Below are 15,625 nucleotides of genomic sequence, written 5' to 3'. Positions count from 1 at the left end.
AGGAGATCATGGTCCTCAGATCTCTTCCTCCTAGAGTAGCTCCCTGCCCACACTGGTCCCAGCTGCACAAGCATTGCCTGAATTGGTGACAGGCACCAGGATGATGCCTAAAACAGCCTGGACAAACTGGGGGCCAGTGCTTGAGCCCCTGTCCTGGCTAGTTTTCTAGGAGAGATGTAGCCCTCACATACAAATCATGCAGGAGAGTCCAAGCAGTCCTATGACACATGCCCCAAAGCTTTAATGACAGATACTCTGAACAAAGCTACCATGTTGCCCTCCTGCACCTTTTTCACATGCTCCCACCTTTTCCAGCTTCTCCCCCAGTAGGTCCTCTGCTCCCTCCAGCAGGACCCTTTCTCAAATACCTCTTGAAAAGGGGTCCTGTCTTCCAGATGTTGGTGTTGCCCACACAGCCCCGTGGTGGGTCTGTGATATTCTCCTTCTCAAACAAGTCATGCACAGCCTGGGCCACCACCGCAACAGCGTCACTGATGTGGGCTGACTCATTCTTCCCATTGATGAGCTGCAAACCGATCACACCTGCCACGAGTAGAGAGGAGGAGGCAGGTCAGCACCCCGAGGCACCCTTGCTGCTCCAATGCTACTCCCATGCACAGGGCCTGGGGACCACCAAGCACATGGTTATGGGGTGAGGATCCCTTGGATGTAGTTGGGGAGTTGCCTGAGCTTCAGGCAGGGACAGGCAGGAGAAATGGCTGCAGTAATGCTGGGGCTGGCACCGTCCTGCCTGCTGGACGGGGACTGGGGACAGCTACATGGACTGCTGACGCCCTGTGCTCCATCCCCATTGCATGGCCCAAGCCTTTCCCCCACGTGACAGTCAGCTGGCAAAGCCCCAGTGAACTGGATTTGGGGCATGGCAGCATGGCCAAGGCTGCTGGACTGTTGTCTCCCTGTGTGGGTAAAGGGAGTGGAAAGCAACGTGTGGGACCCTCCACTCATTTGGGACCACCATGGCATCGCATTCTCCCAGCCCAAGGGGTCCCCAGGAGGGCAGGTGCCACCCATCTCAGCTCCGACCAGGCTCCTCTGAGCCTGGCTGACAGAGGGACTCGTGCCTCCGGCGGGTGCCTACCATCAGGGGCGTAACGCAGGGCATTGCCCGATATCTCCCGTTCCCCCACCAGCCACACGTAGCCGGAGCCTGTCATATTGAGCATAGCTGCTGATCTGTACACCGTGGCCGCATCATCCTCACTGCAACGAAAAGAAGGGAACGGCAATGTGGCTTCGGCTGCCGGATGGCCCCTTTTCTCCTGTGTCAGATCCCAAGGGGGTGGCAGCACCAGGGAAAACACATCCCCAGGTACCCTTCCTCTGATAACTGGCTCTCCTGGGCAAAGGCTAATTCCTTGATGCAATGGGAACGTTTCTCTCAGCTTCATCTAATCCCACAGCACCCAGCACTGCTGAGCATCCACAGATCTGGCCCATTCCTTATCACTCACCATCTATAGGCACAGGGGCAATAAGACTCCCCTCCTTGACAGGTGGATCAGGATACATCTTGAGTAGCTATTGCTGCTTCTGCAGCTGCTCACACTTTGCAGGACAGCCAGGCATCTCAACCATGCTCATGACTGCAAGCTCCCTGGCCAACAGCATGCAAAACACAGCATCCACCAACTGCCTGGAACGTGGGGCTTTATGGGTTTTCTCTCATGCTCCTTGAAAGGACAACAAGCCCCATATTCTGCATGGACTCCAGTGCTCAGCAGCACTGCAAAGGGGAGAGTGAGGAGATCACAGTAGGGAGGGGAAGTGGTGGCTCTGCCTTACCTGGCAGAAAGGATGATGACGCGCGCCTCCAGCTCCTTAGCCTCCAGCAGCAGTGATGTCACGTTTTTGGTTCCAGGGTCAAACTGAAGCACTTTCTCAGCCTGTGATTAGTGTGAGCAAAGGTGGTTAGTGTGGGAGACCCAGGACTGTTTGTGAGAGCCATGCTATCTAGAAAAGGGTCAAGAGAATTCATTAAACTGTACAAAACTCTGCCAAATAAGGTTGGTTATAGCTATTTTTTTCTTTTTTTTCTTTTCTTTTCTTTCTTTTCTTTCTTTCCTTCCTTCCTTTCTCTTTTTTTTTTTTTTTTTTTTTTTTTTTTTTTTTTTTTGCACTGTGCATGCAAACTGAAGTCAATCAAGACCCAAAAAGAGGCGTGCATTGTACAGGAAAGAGAAAAAGGCTTTGAAATGCAATTGAAAACTCAAACGAGAGTTGTTTTTCAAAAACATGGGAAATGAAAAAAAACATATCGCACAGGGTTAACCTTTGGGAGTAAAAGTGAGCAACTTACACCAAGGAACCGTTTCCTTTGGGGAGGAAAGGGGGTTGGTTCAACTTTTCAAAAAAAAAAAAACAAACTTGCAAGTTAATTACTGGTTCACATGCATGTTTCAAAAAGAAATCCTTCCAGGGTCAGCTGGCTAGGTTTCCATTCTCAAGTCCAAACCAAACTATCTCAACATAAAACGTGCTACCAAGAAACATAGTCATGGATCTTTTTTTTTTTTTCTTTCTTTTCTTTTCTTTTTTTTTCTCTTTCTCTTTTTTATTTTTTTTCTTTTTTATTTTTCTGGTGGCTGTGGCTATTTTTCATTTGCTAGTTAGGTTGGTGGGCGGCGTGCATTTCCATGCATATATACCTTGGGTCCTCGCTTGTTGTCATAGGAAAGTTGGTCGAGGTTTTCATAGTTCCTTTTTTTACTCTGATGAATAATGTGCACAGAGAAAATATGTAGACACAGAAGAATATTATAAACAGTTGAAAATGACGTGTAGTAAAGCAATCCAACATCCACCTCCTCCTCCACTGTTTGCTAAAGGGTCTCTATAACGCTGGAGCTCGCAAAAACCACTATCAGGAGAGAGTGCCTCAGCTCTCACGGGAGCGTCACGGTGCAAAGCCGTATCGGTTAGAGCAAGCCTGAGTGTCACAGCTGTTGCGATGCAGTTGCATTTCCCTTGTGGGACTGGGGAATTCTTCAGCAAGAAATTTTTTAAACTCAGAAACAATCTACGCATCTCTAAGGGCCTAAGTGATGGAATTTCCATGGAATTACTGTGGAAGTAAATGACAAAATGTTGTATACGGAAAGTGCTGGATAAACGCAAACTGTTACAGTTAAGAGTATTAGCATTGCTACCGTCACTATTGTCATTACAATCCTGTTCACCCTAAGAAAGTTCACAGCAAGTGAGGTGTCTCAGCTGAACTTCTCACCCCCTGCAAGGAGGGAGCAGATTTTTTGAGCTTTGTTGCCATCCAAAAGAGAAAGAAAAGCTCTCTATGTCCCGTGTTGGCTCAAAGCGTGGCAATATGAAGCAATGGTGATCATGGGATGACATTGCAGCTTTTGGGGAGGGCCAAGGGCACCTCTTGGCTCTGCGGCACACAGGTGACCTTGGGAGGTGCAGCTGCCGGAGACCACGGTGCCCATATCCTGACGCTACATTTGGCTAGTGGGGTTCACTGCTTGGTGGTCTCCATGCTGCTGGCTTGAGCATCACACCTGAACTAGGGGCAGGTGGCTCAGCATGCACTGATCCTGCAGATAACAGAGTGGAGCAGAGAGTCTGCTCCATCCCTTGTCTCCTGCCTGAGCCACTTCTTCTGCTTGGCCCCGAAGGAGTCAGGGGTATGAACCCTACTTCTGGAGGTTTCCTCTCCTCCAGGGAGTGAGCCTCCTCTGCTCTCAGGAACCTTGACCCTGCAGCAGCATGCACAGAGCCCCACGGATCTTCCTGGGAGCAGTCCCTGTGGTCAGGCCAATAACATCAACCTGATAGTGCCTGCAAGATAGTGCTTGGCAGGTTTGGTGGAACATAGTCCAACCTCCTTGGCCCCATCCCACCCCACCTGGGCATCCCTGATCTGTGTGTATGGGGTTATGGGACACAGATTTATTCTGATCTCCAGTTTGCAGCATCTTATGGCAATGGCAACTGATCCTGCCAAGAGCCCAACCCTCTGCATCCCCATAATGCAGGGGTTCATGTTCCCAGGTTGTTCCTTAGGCATCCAGGTTTTATCTCTGCATCTTGCTTTCCAAACTAAATAGCTTGCTTCTTCCTGAGCACTCAGAACAGTCTTTGGCAGAACATATTGCCAGATGTCCTTTCTGTGCAGCTGTATGATCTTTCTTTTCTTCTCCTTGGACACAGCATGACAGGTTTTTCATTGCTCAAAGAAGTTGGGTCCTTGCAAGGAAAAGTATCTGAGGAGGCAAAATCTGCTTGGAGCCCAGGTCTGCCTTCATTTCTGATGATGTCCATGGTGAAGATTTCTGCAATGGCTTCTTAGAGTCTGCCCAGATCACACTGAGATCTGGAGTAACAACTGCCTCCAAGGAGAGCAGAGCTGCAGCAGGACAGCATGAATATTCTCCAGTGATGAGATATTGGCCACTTCTCCTCAACCACTGTCAATTTAGCCAGAAACTTTGTCATCCATCTTGCAGCCTCTAGCCATGAATTGCCATGTGTGCCTGGGATGTGCTGGCACCTTGAACCAAACTGGTCAGCAAAATTCAGCAGTCTTGGGTGTGGAAAAGCTGGACCTGATGGCACCTGATCACTTCTGCCTTTCCTTGTCACTATCCCTATTGCCAGAACTAGACCAGTAATGTCTCCTCTCTTTCCCATTTTTTCCATGTGGTCCTGCAGCCCTTCCCTACTGCTCAGCCCGTGTTTCACACAGGGACCCACAAATTCAAAATTCACCTTCCATCATGTTCTCCAGCACTCACTCAAAAATTTATCCCTTTCATGCATGTCACTGTCCCAGAGAAAGGGAGCCACACACCAGGGATCTGCCACCTCTGACATGGACAGACTGATTTTCACAGCGTCTGGCACTCCCTCCTGTACCCGAGCAGCCTTGGTGCAATGGTGGCCTGCCCATATGAATGAGCAGAGTTGTGCTGGGAGGAGCAGTAGCTCCAGGCTGAGAGTTACTGTAGAGAGACCTAAGATAAGGCCAGCACCTGGGGTATGCAGGGCTGGCCAGCCTGGCCCGAGTGCTGGGCTCCAAATGCCTGCTTGAAGTGCAAATCTACTCAAGGGTGCCAGAGTGAGATCCAGCGCCGGCGCAGACTCCAGGGAAAAAGCTATGCTCATATCCAAGAGCTCAGGTTGGCAGGTGAGTCTCTGACCCATAGCAGGTCTCCCAGGTCCTCAGGGGCTGTGACAGAAGCCTTGTAGAGGTTGAGAGCAGGTCTCCTGCCTGCTGCCTCCCCAAGGCCCAGGCTGCCCTTGAGGAGGTTGGGGAAGGGTCCAGGGTACCACATGATGGCATGAAGAGAGTCAGCACACCAGTGATTAGAAGAGCAATTAGACAGCAGAAGAGATTGAGGAAGACAGAAAAGCCCCAATGTGGGTATCTACCACCTTCAAGACCAGTCAGACCAGTCAGTTGACCAGAATAAGCTCCTCAAAGGAAAAAGAAACAAGATGTGGTGGCACACCCCAAAGGGAAGACAAGGTGACCTACCATCACAGAGCACATGTCTCAGGCTGGAGGACAGCCAAGGCTTTTGCAGTAGCCCAATGGCTGCCAGGAGACACCAAGACATGTTGTAGATGCAGTGCAAATGTGGGACAGGTCTGAAGACAGACCCTCCCTCCCCATCTTTCAAGCCCCAGATCTCAAAGGCTTTCCTGTAGGATGGGCAGGCTGAAGAAGAAATACACTCTGTGCCTGGAAGCATTGCATGGAGCAAGCAGGGAGTGGAGGCATGAGAGGGAGTGGCAAAAGGGGGTGCACGGGAGCTGCAGGAAAACAGAAAGTGGAAATCAAAAGATGCAAGGAAAGGAACAACAAACTGACAGTGGGAACAACCTTTCCACAGCTGTCCCTGGGTGAGGGACATTGTGCTGGGAAGAGGTTTTGGAAAGAAATACTGGCCCACTGTCACCCAGCGGGAAGCTGCCTTTGGAGGCAGGAGGATCCCACCATGGTTGGTGCCACACCAGTGTCTCACGATGGCCCAGGATGCAGCAAGGATGAAACTTCTTGGAAACCACTGCCAAAAACAAAAGCCTGTTGGTCAGTGTGGCTCGTGCCAGCCCACGCCCCTGCACCAGTTGTTCCTCCAGTGGCTTGACAAGAGGTGATGAAGAGCAGAGACAGGCTGCTCTCTCTGGTCTCTCAGCTCAGCCTCCAACTCAGTACAAGAAAGGTCTACGGCCACATCTCAACAGCCAACTGCCAAATGTCCAGCAGCTGCTGGTGGGGCTGGAGAAGAGCAGGTGCTTGTCCCTGCCCAGGAGGGAACAGCCAGGAATGGGTGCCTGCCCTGACGCTGCTGGAGACTTGGAAATGAGCTCGGGCTCTGCCCACCCTAAGGGGACCTCACCCTGCTCTGGGCAAGAGGACGTGCTGGGACCTCATCCTGTCGGGCAGGAGGTGGTTCCTTGCCTTCCAGACAGGCGCCTGCCTTTGAAGCACTGAAGCTGAATGGCTCCCTGTGTTCTCCTTCCCTGCTTGTCTTGAACACTTGCTCAGTCCTTTTACTCAACAGCAGCAGGCCTATGGTAATCCTCCTGAATTTCTAGCAGGCTCGGGGACCTCCCCTGCCTCCCTCCCTGCTCCCCTGCATGGCCCTGAGTGCAGGTGCAGTGCACCTCCTCGATAAAGCTGCTCCCGCCAGCCGCAACCGCCCTCTCGTAACAGCATGAGGTGTCAGGAAAGCAGCGTTTGGCATGTGCTTCAATGGAGATGGGAACGGGGGCGTCAGCCTGCAGCCGCAGAGCTGACAGCTTTATAGAGAGGGTGCATTATACCTCAGTGCATCAATGCACCAGCTGCCCTTGCCCCTCCTAAGCCACTAAGGTGAGCTCCATTTAGCCAATTCAGAAGCTGCTTTTCGGGGTTGGTTTGGCACTGCTGGGTCTGCCTGGCCCCTGGGTGGCTGTAGTGGGGCAGGTGCTTCCCTAAGCTGAGCGACTGGTCCTCTCCTTAGGTGGGAATCTTGGGCGAGGCATTTGCAGAGCTCCAGGTTATCCTTCCCTTCATTTTGTAGTCGATTTACATGTAGGAGATTTTGACCATGGCAAAGCAAGTGAAATGAATAAAGTACAAAGTTCTGTCAGGTACTAGTCAGACACTGTTGATGCTTTAAGCATGTTAGCCATGTTACAATGGAAAGAAAAGGTGTTTTACATACAGAAATCTACATACATACAACAGCCCGAGACTTCTAGTTTTGTTGTTGTTGCTTAAACAAAGCTACAAGACAATGTTCAGGAACTGACCTTGGACTCTCTCTCCTCCAAGAGGGTCTCCAGCTTCTTCTGTGCAGCACGACCTTCGTGGTCGTCACTGACTATCAGGATAACGTGATTCCAGTTGAAGACTCTCATCATCTCAAACCAGACGTTGGCCTGGTGAGAGTATGGTGGGACTGTGCGCAAAAAGGACAGGTGGATGCTCTGCAAGGAAGAACAAGAGCTCAACATAGACTGGTTGGGTTTTCAGCCAGGGTGCGTCTCGGGGACCGGGAAGGTGTGCAGGGACAGGGCTGGGATCGCAGGGCCAAAGAGGCAGAGCAGCAATCTTTGGTAGATGTCTGGGTGGCACTTTTGGTAGACCTAGGCTCTGGGACCTGCACTTCTTTCTTCTGGCTGGAACTAAATCCTGGCTATGATTTTGTACCTCTCTGGTCAATCCAGTGCATGGCAAAGAGACATTTTTGCTTTGTGGTCTGTAAATTCATGGTGAAGAAAAGCCTATCCAGCAATGAACTGTCAGCAACATTCAGTGCAAATATAGCCTTTCCTCTTGACTTTTTGAAAATATTACTTACCAATGGACATCAAAAAGAAAATTCATTCCCTTTAGAGAGTGACAAGGAGCAGTTGCAGGTACACGCAGATATATTAGTTATTTGTCACAAGAGAAGTTCAGAAAAGCAGTTTTATAATACGCTGTTTGGCTGTTTCTAGGTCAGCCTGTTCTGCAGAGCACACAGGAGGATGCAGCTCTGGACCCATGTCCCGGCTAACCCATCCAATTTGGTTAAAGACATCATCATGGTTGGATGATTGAGCAATAGCAATTCCAGCCTAATTAAGTACAGCACTCTTAGGGGAACAATTGGACCAAAAGCTGTAGCTGACAGAGAGGTTTTGAAAAATGCAGCTTTTCCAAAATGCCCTAGAGTCAAACATTAGAAAATGAAAGTGCTTATGCTCAGCATGGATGCTCCTTGACAAACCACCTACATGCTGGAGGGAGGCAGAAAAAGGAAAAGGAGAGAACAAAAAAAGAAAGCACCATAATATTTCTTTCTTTAAGGCTGGGATGGTCCTCTCGACCAAACAGGGCTTGTCCAGACCTGCTCATCCAGAGGCTGGACCCAACATGGGTCAGAAATAGTCCTGAATGGGCCCAAGTAATTCACGCTGGAAGGGAAAAGACATCATGGCCACCATGGTTCTGCTCAGGAGGAAAAGGCAGACCAGATAATGCCTTTTCCTCACCCTCGACATGGTAATAAAGTCAAACCAAACCATGCAAAATATAGAAAATAATTAAAAATCCCTGTCATGGTCAGGTCTCTCTGTACTGAGATGGTTCTGTTCTGCTGCTGTAGCCCAAAACACAGAAATGACAGAGGCAGCAGCAAAAATACCAAAGTACCGGTATCATTTCCTAATTACTGAAGGGACTGAGAAGAACTGTGGATGCTTAATCAAAGGAGTAAATGAACCAGGACACCCATAACAAGCATCTCAGAGCTGCAGTTTTGTATAACTGATACAAACCTTCCCAATTACATGAAGAGCAGGAGAAATGCAGCTCACCCCACAAGCCCAGTGCTGAGCAACAGAATCAGGAAGAAGCCCCAAAGGGACAAACAATGGAAGGACAGCTATGGTCTCCACACCAACACGGTGCTCAGTCTCTCTCTGGAGTTAGCAGACATGCCCAGGGATTTCCAGGTCCAGATGGACAGCTTGGGCCAGGGGCACACAAGATCCCTGAGCATTTTTAAACATTTCAAGGAAATCCAGGAAAAATTAAAATGGAAATGGAAAAAAAGTCAGAGGAGAGGAAAGAAATGAAAAAAACCCGGAATAGCTAATAAAAAAAAAAAAAAAAAAAAAAAAAAAAGGCAGAAAAATATAGGCTAAAAAAATAAAAATGCTAACAAAATTATTTCAAACCCTTTTTTGAAATTAAAACATCTTTGAAATTTCAATATACTGCATCAAATTATTTTCTAGTTTCCCAACTAGCTTGCAAAAATACTGTTTAAACTGATTGTGGCTTTCTTAACCTATCGTAACCTATCATTAGGTTCAGATGAAAAAAATTTACTGCAAAATCGTTGGAGAACTTAGTTTAACAGTTCAGGCAAATTTGCTTTCTGAGGTGGTGTCAAAAGGACCATAGACTTGCTGTGATGATGTCTCAGGTCTCAGATTACAGAACTGTAGTTCTTAAATAGGATAATGAAGAACAAATCACAAATGCTGAGTCCAGATTTCAGGGTAAGCACTCACACTGCTCAGCTTTTGAAGCACCTGGAATTCCTGAACTTCTCTGCAGGGCCCAAAGATCAGCAGAAAGATGAAAGTAGAGTCCCCCAAAGGTTAACAAGTCCAACTTGTGATGTGCAGAGGTGGTTGGGAATCAGGTTGTGTGTGATTTGGTAACCCCTATCACAGCGTATGCGGTGACTTCTCACAGGTCTCTGGCAAGTCCCTCTGAAACCCATCACAGAGCTTTCCTGGGCCAAGCAGCCCATGGACACATGGGGCCATAATGGAACGCATGTGGATGTAGTGATTCAGGCATCATAATTAGCACAGGTTTAGGCAAATTACTGTTATAAAGGCCTGATTTTTTTAACACAGCCTATGTGAGACAACTGTACATCTATTTCAGCTGCACTGCTCATCAGCACTGTCCCCGATGTACTGCTCCACTCCCCTCAGATCAGGCATACAGAAAAAAATGCTCCTAATTACACATCAGCAGTTTGCCTTTTTAAGATGCTTTGCAGGATTCATATAATTTGCTCTTCTCCGACTGTGCCTGCTGCCTGCTGGGAGGGTTGGGATGTGAGCGTGGGAATTGCTGACAGCAACCCTGAGTCAAAGAGCGGCTTTCTGCAATACCTCCCTATATTTCCACCAAAACCTGAGTGCTCAGCCCTGTGCTTCCGCACTTAATTCTGTTTCTGCAAAAAGTAATATAGGTTGGGAAGGAATCCAGGCTTCCAAGTGGCAGAAACCCATGGGGCTGGGAGTGAGTGTGCTTATGAGTCCGAGGACATGTGCTGGGTCAGGACTCTTAGGAATTGCAAATTATTAGTGGTACTGACCTGGTTGATATGAGTACATACGAAGAGAAGCTGAGTTTGAGTAGATCATGGGGGTGAGGGTGTGTGTGTGTGTGTGTGTGTGTGTGTGTGTGTGTGTGTGTGTGAAAGCAAGGACTCTCTGTATGCATAAATGTGAGCGTACACACACAGAAAGCATGAATGTGCATGTACCCATGCAGGGAACATGCTTGGGTGCTTGGATGGCTGTGCACAAACAGTCTGCACATGGCCACGGCATGCCTGGGGGAGGGGGCACCTGTGGGGGCCCACTGATGGAATTTCTGTATGTAGGGGATGTGCACATGTACAGGGAGTGTACAGGCAGGGCTGTGGGGCCACCAGGCAGCGCATGTGTGTCCACATGAGGACCTGTACAGGTCCATGGGTGAAAGGATTTCTATCTTCTTTACCTCTATCTGCCTAAGGCCTCATCACAGCTCATGGCCCATGGCTGGCAGAGTAATGTTTCCTACAGGCTTGAGGAAACAATGTGCTTTTCTTTCATTATCTGTGGAGATCATGTGGTCACTCCCCTTCCTAGAAATGCACTCCAAAACTGATCTGTCTGGGCAGTTTCAAAGAGATTGACAGAGATCCAAATACATAAAGTTGCTGATAATTTACCAAAAATCATCAGCTGGGTACAAAAAAGCAGCTTTGGTCAGTGTCTCCATGGAAGGAACCTGGCTGCTCTGTCCCCTGCTCTGCCCAGCCTGCCCGCCAGCCAGCAGACAGGTCGCTGAGGCCCATCAGAGAGCTGCTGCCCACTGCCCCATGTTATAGCTGTGGACGTGGGAGGGAGCTGAGATAACTCTGCAATAGCTTAGGCATGTGCTGGGAAGGGTTTTAGTGGGGCAGACACCTGGGGAGCTCAGGCACAAATGCATCGTCTGCCTTTCACTGCAGTGCATGGAGGAGAGGACTTAGCCTCTGGGAAATGGCCCAGCACCTCAGCAGCAGACTTGTGGAGTGGTGGGTGTGCTCTGTCCTCCTCCCAGCCTGAATCCTGAGACCCTGTGAAAAGCTCTCCTCCGCTGGGATGAGTGGGCTCCACCACTGCCATTAGCACAGGCTTCAGTGCTCAGAGCCCCTCATCTGCTCTGACACACTGCAGGCCACCCCTGATGAGGGCTGTGTGGTCAGCGGGGGCTGTGAAACCCATTCCCAGGGCAAACATCTCATTATGTTAACCAGCCTCTCCAGTCACTTCTTGCAGGTGTCAGTGACAGTCCTGACCCTGATCTCGGTCGAAGGGAATCACTTTTCTCCCCACTTTCAGTGCAGCTTCCCATGCTGAATAATACAGTTTCTCCTGAAGGTTGTCTGCCAGTAAGACCAGTAATAAAAATACCCCTCACAGTGAGCAGTAACCCCCGGGAGGGCATGGAGTGGTTATACTGAGACAAGGAACCAGAGGGAAAAGCCATCCCCAGACCCAGGCTGGAGAGAGAGAGGGAGAAAGGGAGAGACAGAGCTCATTTCAACTACCAGGACAAGCTGCTAGACATTGAAATGTCTCTCCAAGTGCAGAATGACTAAACTCCATTTTCCACCTCTTTCAGCAGCAGAGCAGGTATCAGTTAAGAGCCACCCTCGTTCCTCCACTGCCTCTTCAACGGGGGATTAGTGTGGGGCTCAGCACCTCGGGGCACCTGGCATGTCCCTTCATCCCCATCACATAGGGGTGTCCCACATGGTGGTGATGAACGGCACCAGACCTTCCCGACTCTTGAGCTGTGCATTTCCCCATGAGCAATGTTCTCAATGCTCTCAGTGTCATTTCATATTTCTCATATTGTCAAGACATCAATGTCATCTCATTTTTTCAGCTGAGATGTAAAGGAGATATAAATACTTCCAATGACACATGGGGAACAAAACCACTAAAGCAATAGCTTGTCTGTTCAGGGGACCCAGCATGAGAAGGTCAGAGCATGATTTTTGCAATGCTCAGTCCATAAGCAGTCCATGAAGAGCTCTCCATAGAGATGGACACTACAGCAATGGGTATCGTTCTGCTGCCTTTACTGTGACACCCTCCTCTCTCCTCCTGCAGCTCCCTGCTCACCTCAGAGGTGACTCTGACTTCAGAGACCCCCTCACCATTCAGGCAGGACTGTGCTGAATGACATGAGGATCTTGGTGAAGAAACAGGTAATGATTTTGTAAGATGTAGACACAAAGAGGCCAAACAAAGCTTGCCAAGCCAGAGTGCTCAGCCTGATAGCTTGATAGCTGCAGTACCTTTCTAGAACGAATAGTTCTTTGAATACTGGGAGCAATAAAGCTTTCTTTCTGTGGGCTATCTTTGTTGAAAGACTGACTACAGTTCGTGGACCGCTGTGCTCGACTGGAGATGCTCTGAGAGCATCAAACAGTAGTCGGCAAACCTGTCTGTGCTGAGGCCCACACTTTTCTCTCCCCAGCAGCTTAGACTTGGGAGGACCATAATTAACTTTGAGACTTCAACCCCATGTAAAATTTAGCTAAAATTGGCTGATGCCTTCAAAACCAATCAGGGGCATACACACAAAGTGATTTTACAAGCTTGTTTCCATAGAAACTAAGCTGAAAGATATAATTTCCTGAATTAAAAAAAAAAAAAAAACCAAAAAAAACAACCAAAAAACAGGCAAGTTGATCACTGGAAACCAAAAAGGGAACCAGCTGAATGTCCTCGTGTTGCACCAGCCAGCCTGTCCTGCATGGGTGTGCAGCGCCTTGCACTGTCCTGTCCCATGCCTTCACGGCCCTTTGCTCTGCTGTCCTCCACTCCACTCCACTCCCATCTTTGCTGTCCCCTCCAGCTCCTATTCAGTGTCCTTGCTCCTCTAACTACTCAGTCTCTGCCTTTGCCCCATCTCCTGCCTGCAACTCCTCTCTCTGCAGAGAGCTCGAAGCCCTCCAGCCCCTGGGTGCCTTGGTGGGAAGGAGGCTGAGCATGAGGCCATCCAGGCAGGAGTGCTTGGAGGGCTGAGACCTGCTGTGTGGCCTCCCTGCTGAGTCTGCCAGGCATGTGAACCCCACAGCCCTGCACCTGCCCAACGCCCCCAAATATTCTGTGGGGAGCATCTCCCTGCCACTGCAGTGAGTTGCCACTGCCGCAGTAGGTTACTTCTCCAGCTTTGAAGTGAGCCATGTGGTTTTTATGAGCCACTTTTGCAGAAAACATGTTTTAAATAGGAAAAAAATGGCTGAAGCAGAGTCTGCTGAGTAAGCTCCCACCCCCTCAGCCTGAGCACACAAATCAGCACAAGGTCATGCTGGGAAAAGGGGGCCAGTTAGCTTTGGTGAGCATGGCTCTGCTGAGATGAAGCTGGACTGACAGCAGGCAGGGTCTCCTCTCCCCGCCACCGTGTGCACTGTGACATGGCCCCTCTTGGTGACATTGCTGATCAGACTGATCTCCTCCCCATGGCATCACAAACCAAATTCTCCCTGCAAATTTTATACCTACTGCCTGCCCTCTCCCTCAGTCTGACAGCTCTGTTATCAACCCTTTTCTTCTAACAGTGCCTGACGGGACCCTTCCAGGGCGTGCAGGTCCCCAGCCCCTGGCAGCCACTGTTGCTGTCATGCCGTGGTCTTGGCTTGCTGGTTGTTCTACTGTGGTTTTACTCAGTGGGAGATGACAAGACCTGCTGGTGCTTCAGTCAAGCAGTCCTGCCGGCTGCATTTCTGGGAGCCTCTGCTCCTCCCTCCTGAAATTTGGCTTCATTTAGCATGTAGGCGGAGTGACTATTTTTGCACTGAATATTTGCATTTGTGAATATTCACATTTTCCAAGCAAAGGCCGATTCGTGCTTCGAAATGGGCCTGATCTCACCCCCTAAGCTCATGCACTTTGGTGAAAACCTCCACCAAGGCTGCAATGGCATGTGATCTGTCAGGCTCTGCTCAGCTCCTCCTTTTTTAAAAACTAATCCCCAAGTGTCTTTGCAAGATGGAGGAGCTGGCCAGGGCAGCACCTCACTGCCCACGAGAGGGCACGGCCCCCAGCCCCTGCACATGGAGGATGTCATCCAACTTGGAAGTCTCTCTGTTTCCACAGGCAGAGAGTGGTTTAAGACACTGGAATTTGAACCTCTTTCTTGAGCGCTGGCTAGACAGAATGTCATTTAAAGCCTCGGGATAACTTGTTAGTCAATTCTATTATGTCCTCTACCAACACCATATAAACCCAGAGAAGGGAACACAATCAGGCAATCTCAAAGCCCCAGAGAGTTCCTGCCCAATGAACAGGCTGCACTGGGATCCTCCTGCCCCTCCACATCCCCCTCGCACCCAGAGAGCATCCAGGATCCCCCGGCTGTCACTAGTGATCAGGGCAGGAGCTAGTTTGTGCATTTGCCTTGGCTGAAGAGCCATGAGCCCAGCAGCCTGGCAGAGAAGCGCTGCAGAAGTCATCCGGCACTATGTAGGTCAACACTGGCAGCTGCGAAAAAATAATGTACCAGGGAATGTGGGAGAGAGGGAGAGGGAGCTGCTGGGTTAACTGGAGAGGGTGGATAGACAGACAGACACATAGACAGGGTCGTGTAGACACCATTATCCCTCCTGATGGGCACTCCTGATTTACACCACATGTATGAGGTACTAGACTAGAAACATGCATCAGTTACCTTATCAGAATATATAGACATGCGTGTTGTCAGACCAATGACAGGGATCCTGTAGAAGCCAGCTGTGTATGATACGGGTGTTGGTGTTAGGTGATCGTTGGGAGCAGGAGGGTGACTAACTAATATTGCATAGACCTGTAGGACAGGATACATGACACAAACATTATTTCACAGGAGCACATCAGCCATCAAGAGTGATTTTTTTTTTTTCCTTTTCTTTTCTGCAACGTTAAACAGCCCCATGTTAACGCGATAATGGCATTCAAATAATCAGGACCAGCAAAGTAAGGGTTGCACCAGGGAGCAAGGGGTGCAGTGCCATGGCTCGGGCTGCAGCCCGCGCGGAGGTGATGGGTCTGCTCAGGGTTATATCTTAATGGAAATGCTGTGCCTAGCCACTCTGCTCACTAAACTAATAACTTTCATGGATTACAGATTAAAGGGAAACATCTCCCTTACAGTCACACTGTGTAATGCGATTTCTTTAACCACACATTTAATACTCAGTTGTAATTCCCCTCCAAGGACTATTACAAACAAAGTGGTCAGCTGGGACTGGGAGCAGGAGAAGGAGAGCAGAGCCAGGGAGCAAGTCAGCCATCTGGCCCTCAGCGCACAGAGAACTGAGAAAACTGGTGGGGGCACGGGGGG

The 15,625-nt window shown here is 49.5% G+C and overlaps 1 protein-coding gene across 22 annotated transcripts in view; it reads right to left on the bottom strand.

Annotated features, from left to right (window-relative positions):
• The window catches only part of GRIN1 (glutamate ionotropic receptor NMDA type subunit 1), a 36,527-nt gene extending 21,385 nt beyond the window's left edge, over positions 1–15,142 (bottom strand). For 17 of the 22 annotated variants that reach the window (XR_003399607.1, XR_003399612.1, XR_003399613.1 and 14 more), the window contains exons 1-6: positions 14,975–15,142; positions 7,276–7,452; positions 2,667–2,729; positions 1,804–1,904; positions 1,100–1,221; positions 369–543 (exon numbers count right to left, since the gene is read on the bottom strand). Coding sequence is in view for 15 of the 22 variants with exons in the window: in XM_026860747.1 (XP_026716548.1) it covers positions 369–543; positions 1,100–1,221; positions 1,804–1,904; positions 2,667–2,729; positions 7,276–7,452; positions 14,975–15,127 (791 nt within the window). In the remaining 7 variants the exon portion in view is untranslated. The remainder of the gene's footprint in view (positions 1–368; positions 544–1,099; positions 1,222–1,803; positions 1,905–2,666; positions 2,730–7,275; positions 7,453–14,974) is intronic. The other 5 variants (XR_003399609.1, XR_003399611.1, XM_026860755.1 and 2 more) reach the window with 1 other exon arrangement.
• Positions 15,143–15,625: the final 483 nt, after the last annotated feature.

This window comes from Athene cunicularia, assembly GCF_003259725.1.
Source record: "Athene cunicularia isolate RWA chromosome 17 unlocalized genomic scaffold, athCun1 chr17_part1, whole genome shotgun sequence".
Taxonomy (NCBI): domain Eukaryota; kingdom Metazoa; phylum Chordata; class Aves; order Strigiformes; family Strigidae; genus Athene; species Athene cunicularia.
The sequence above is the reverse complement of the archived record's forward strand: the minus strand, read 5'-3'. Positions and strand labels throughout refer to the sequence as shown.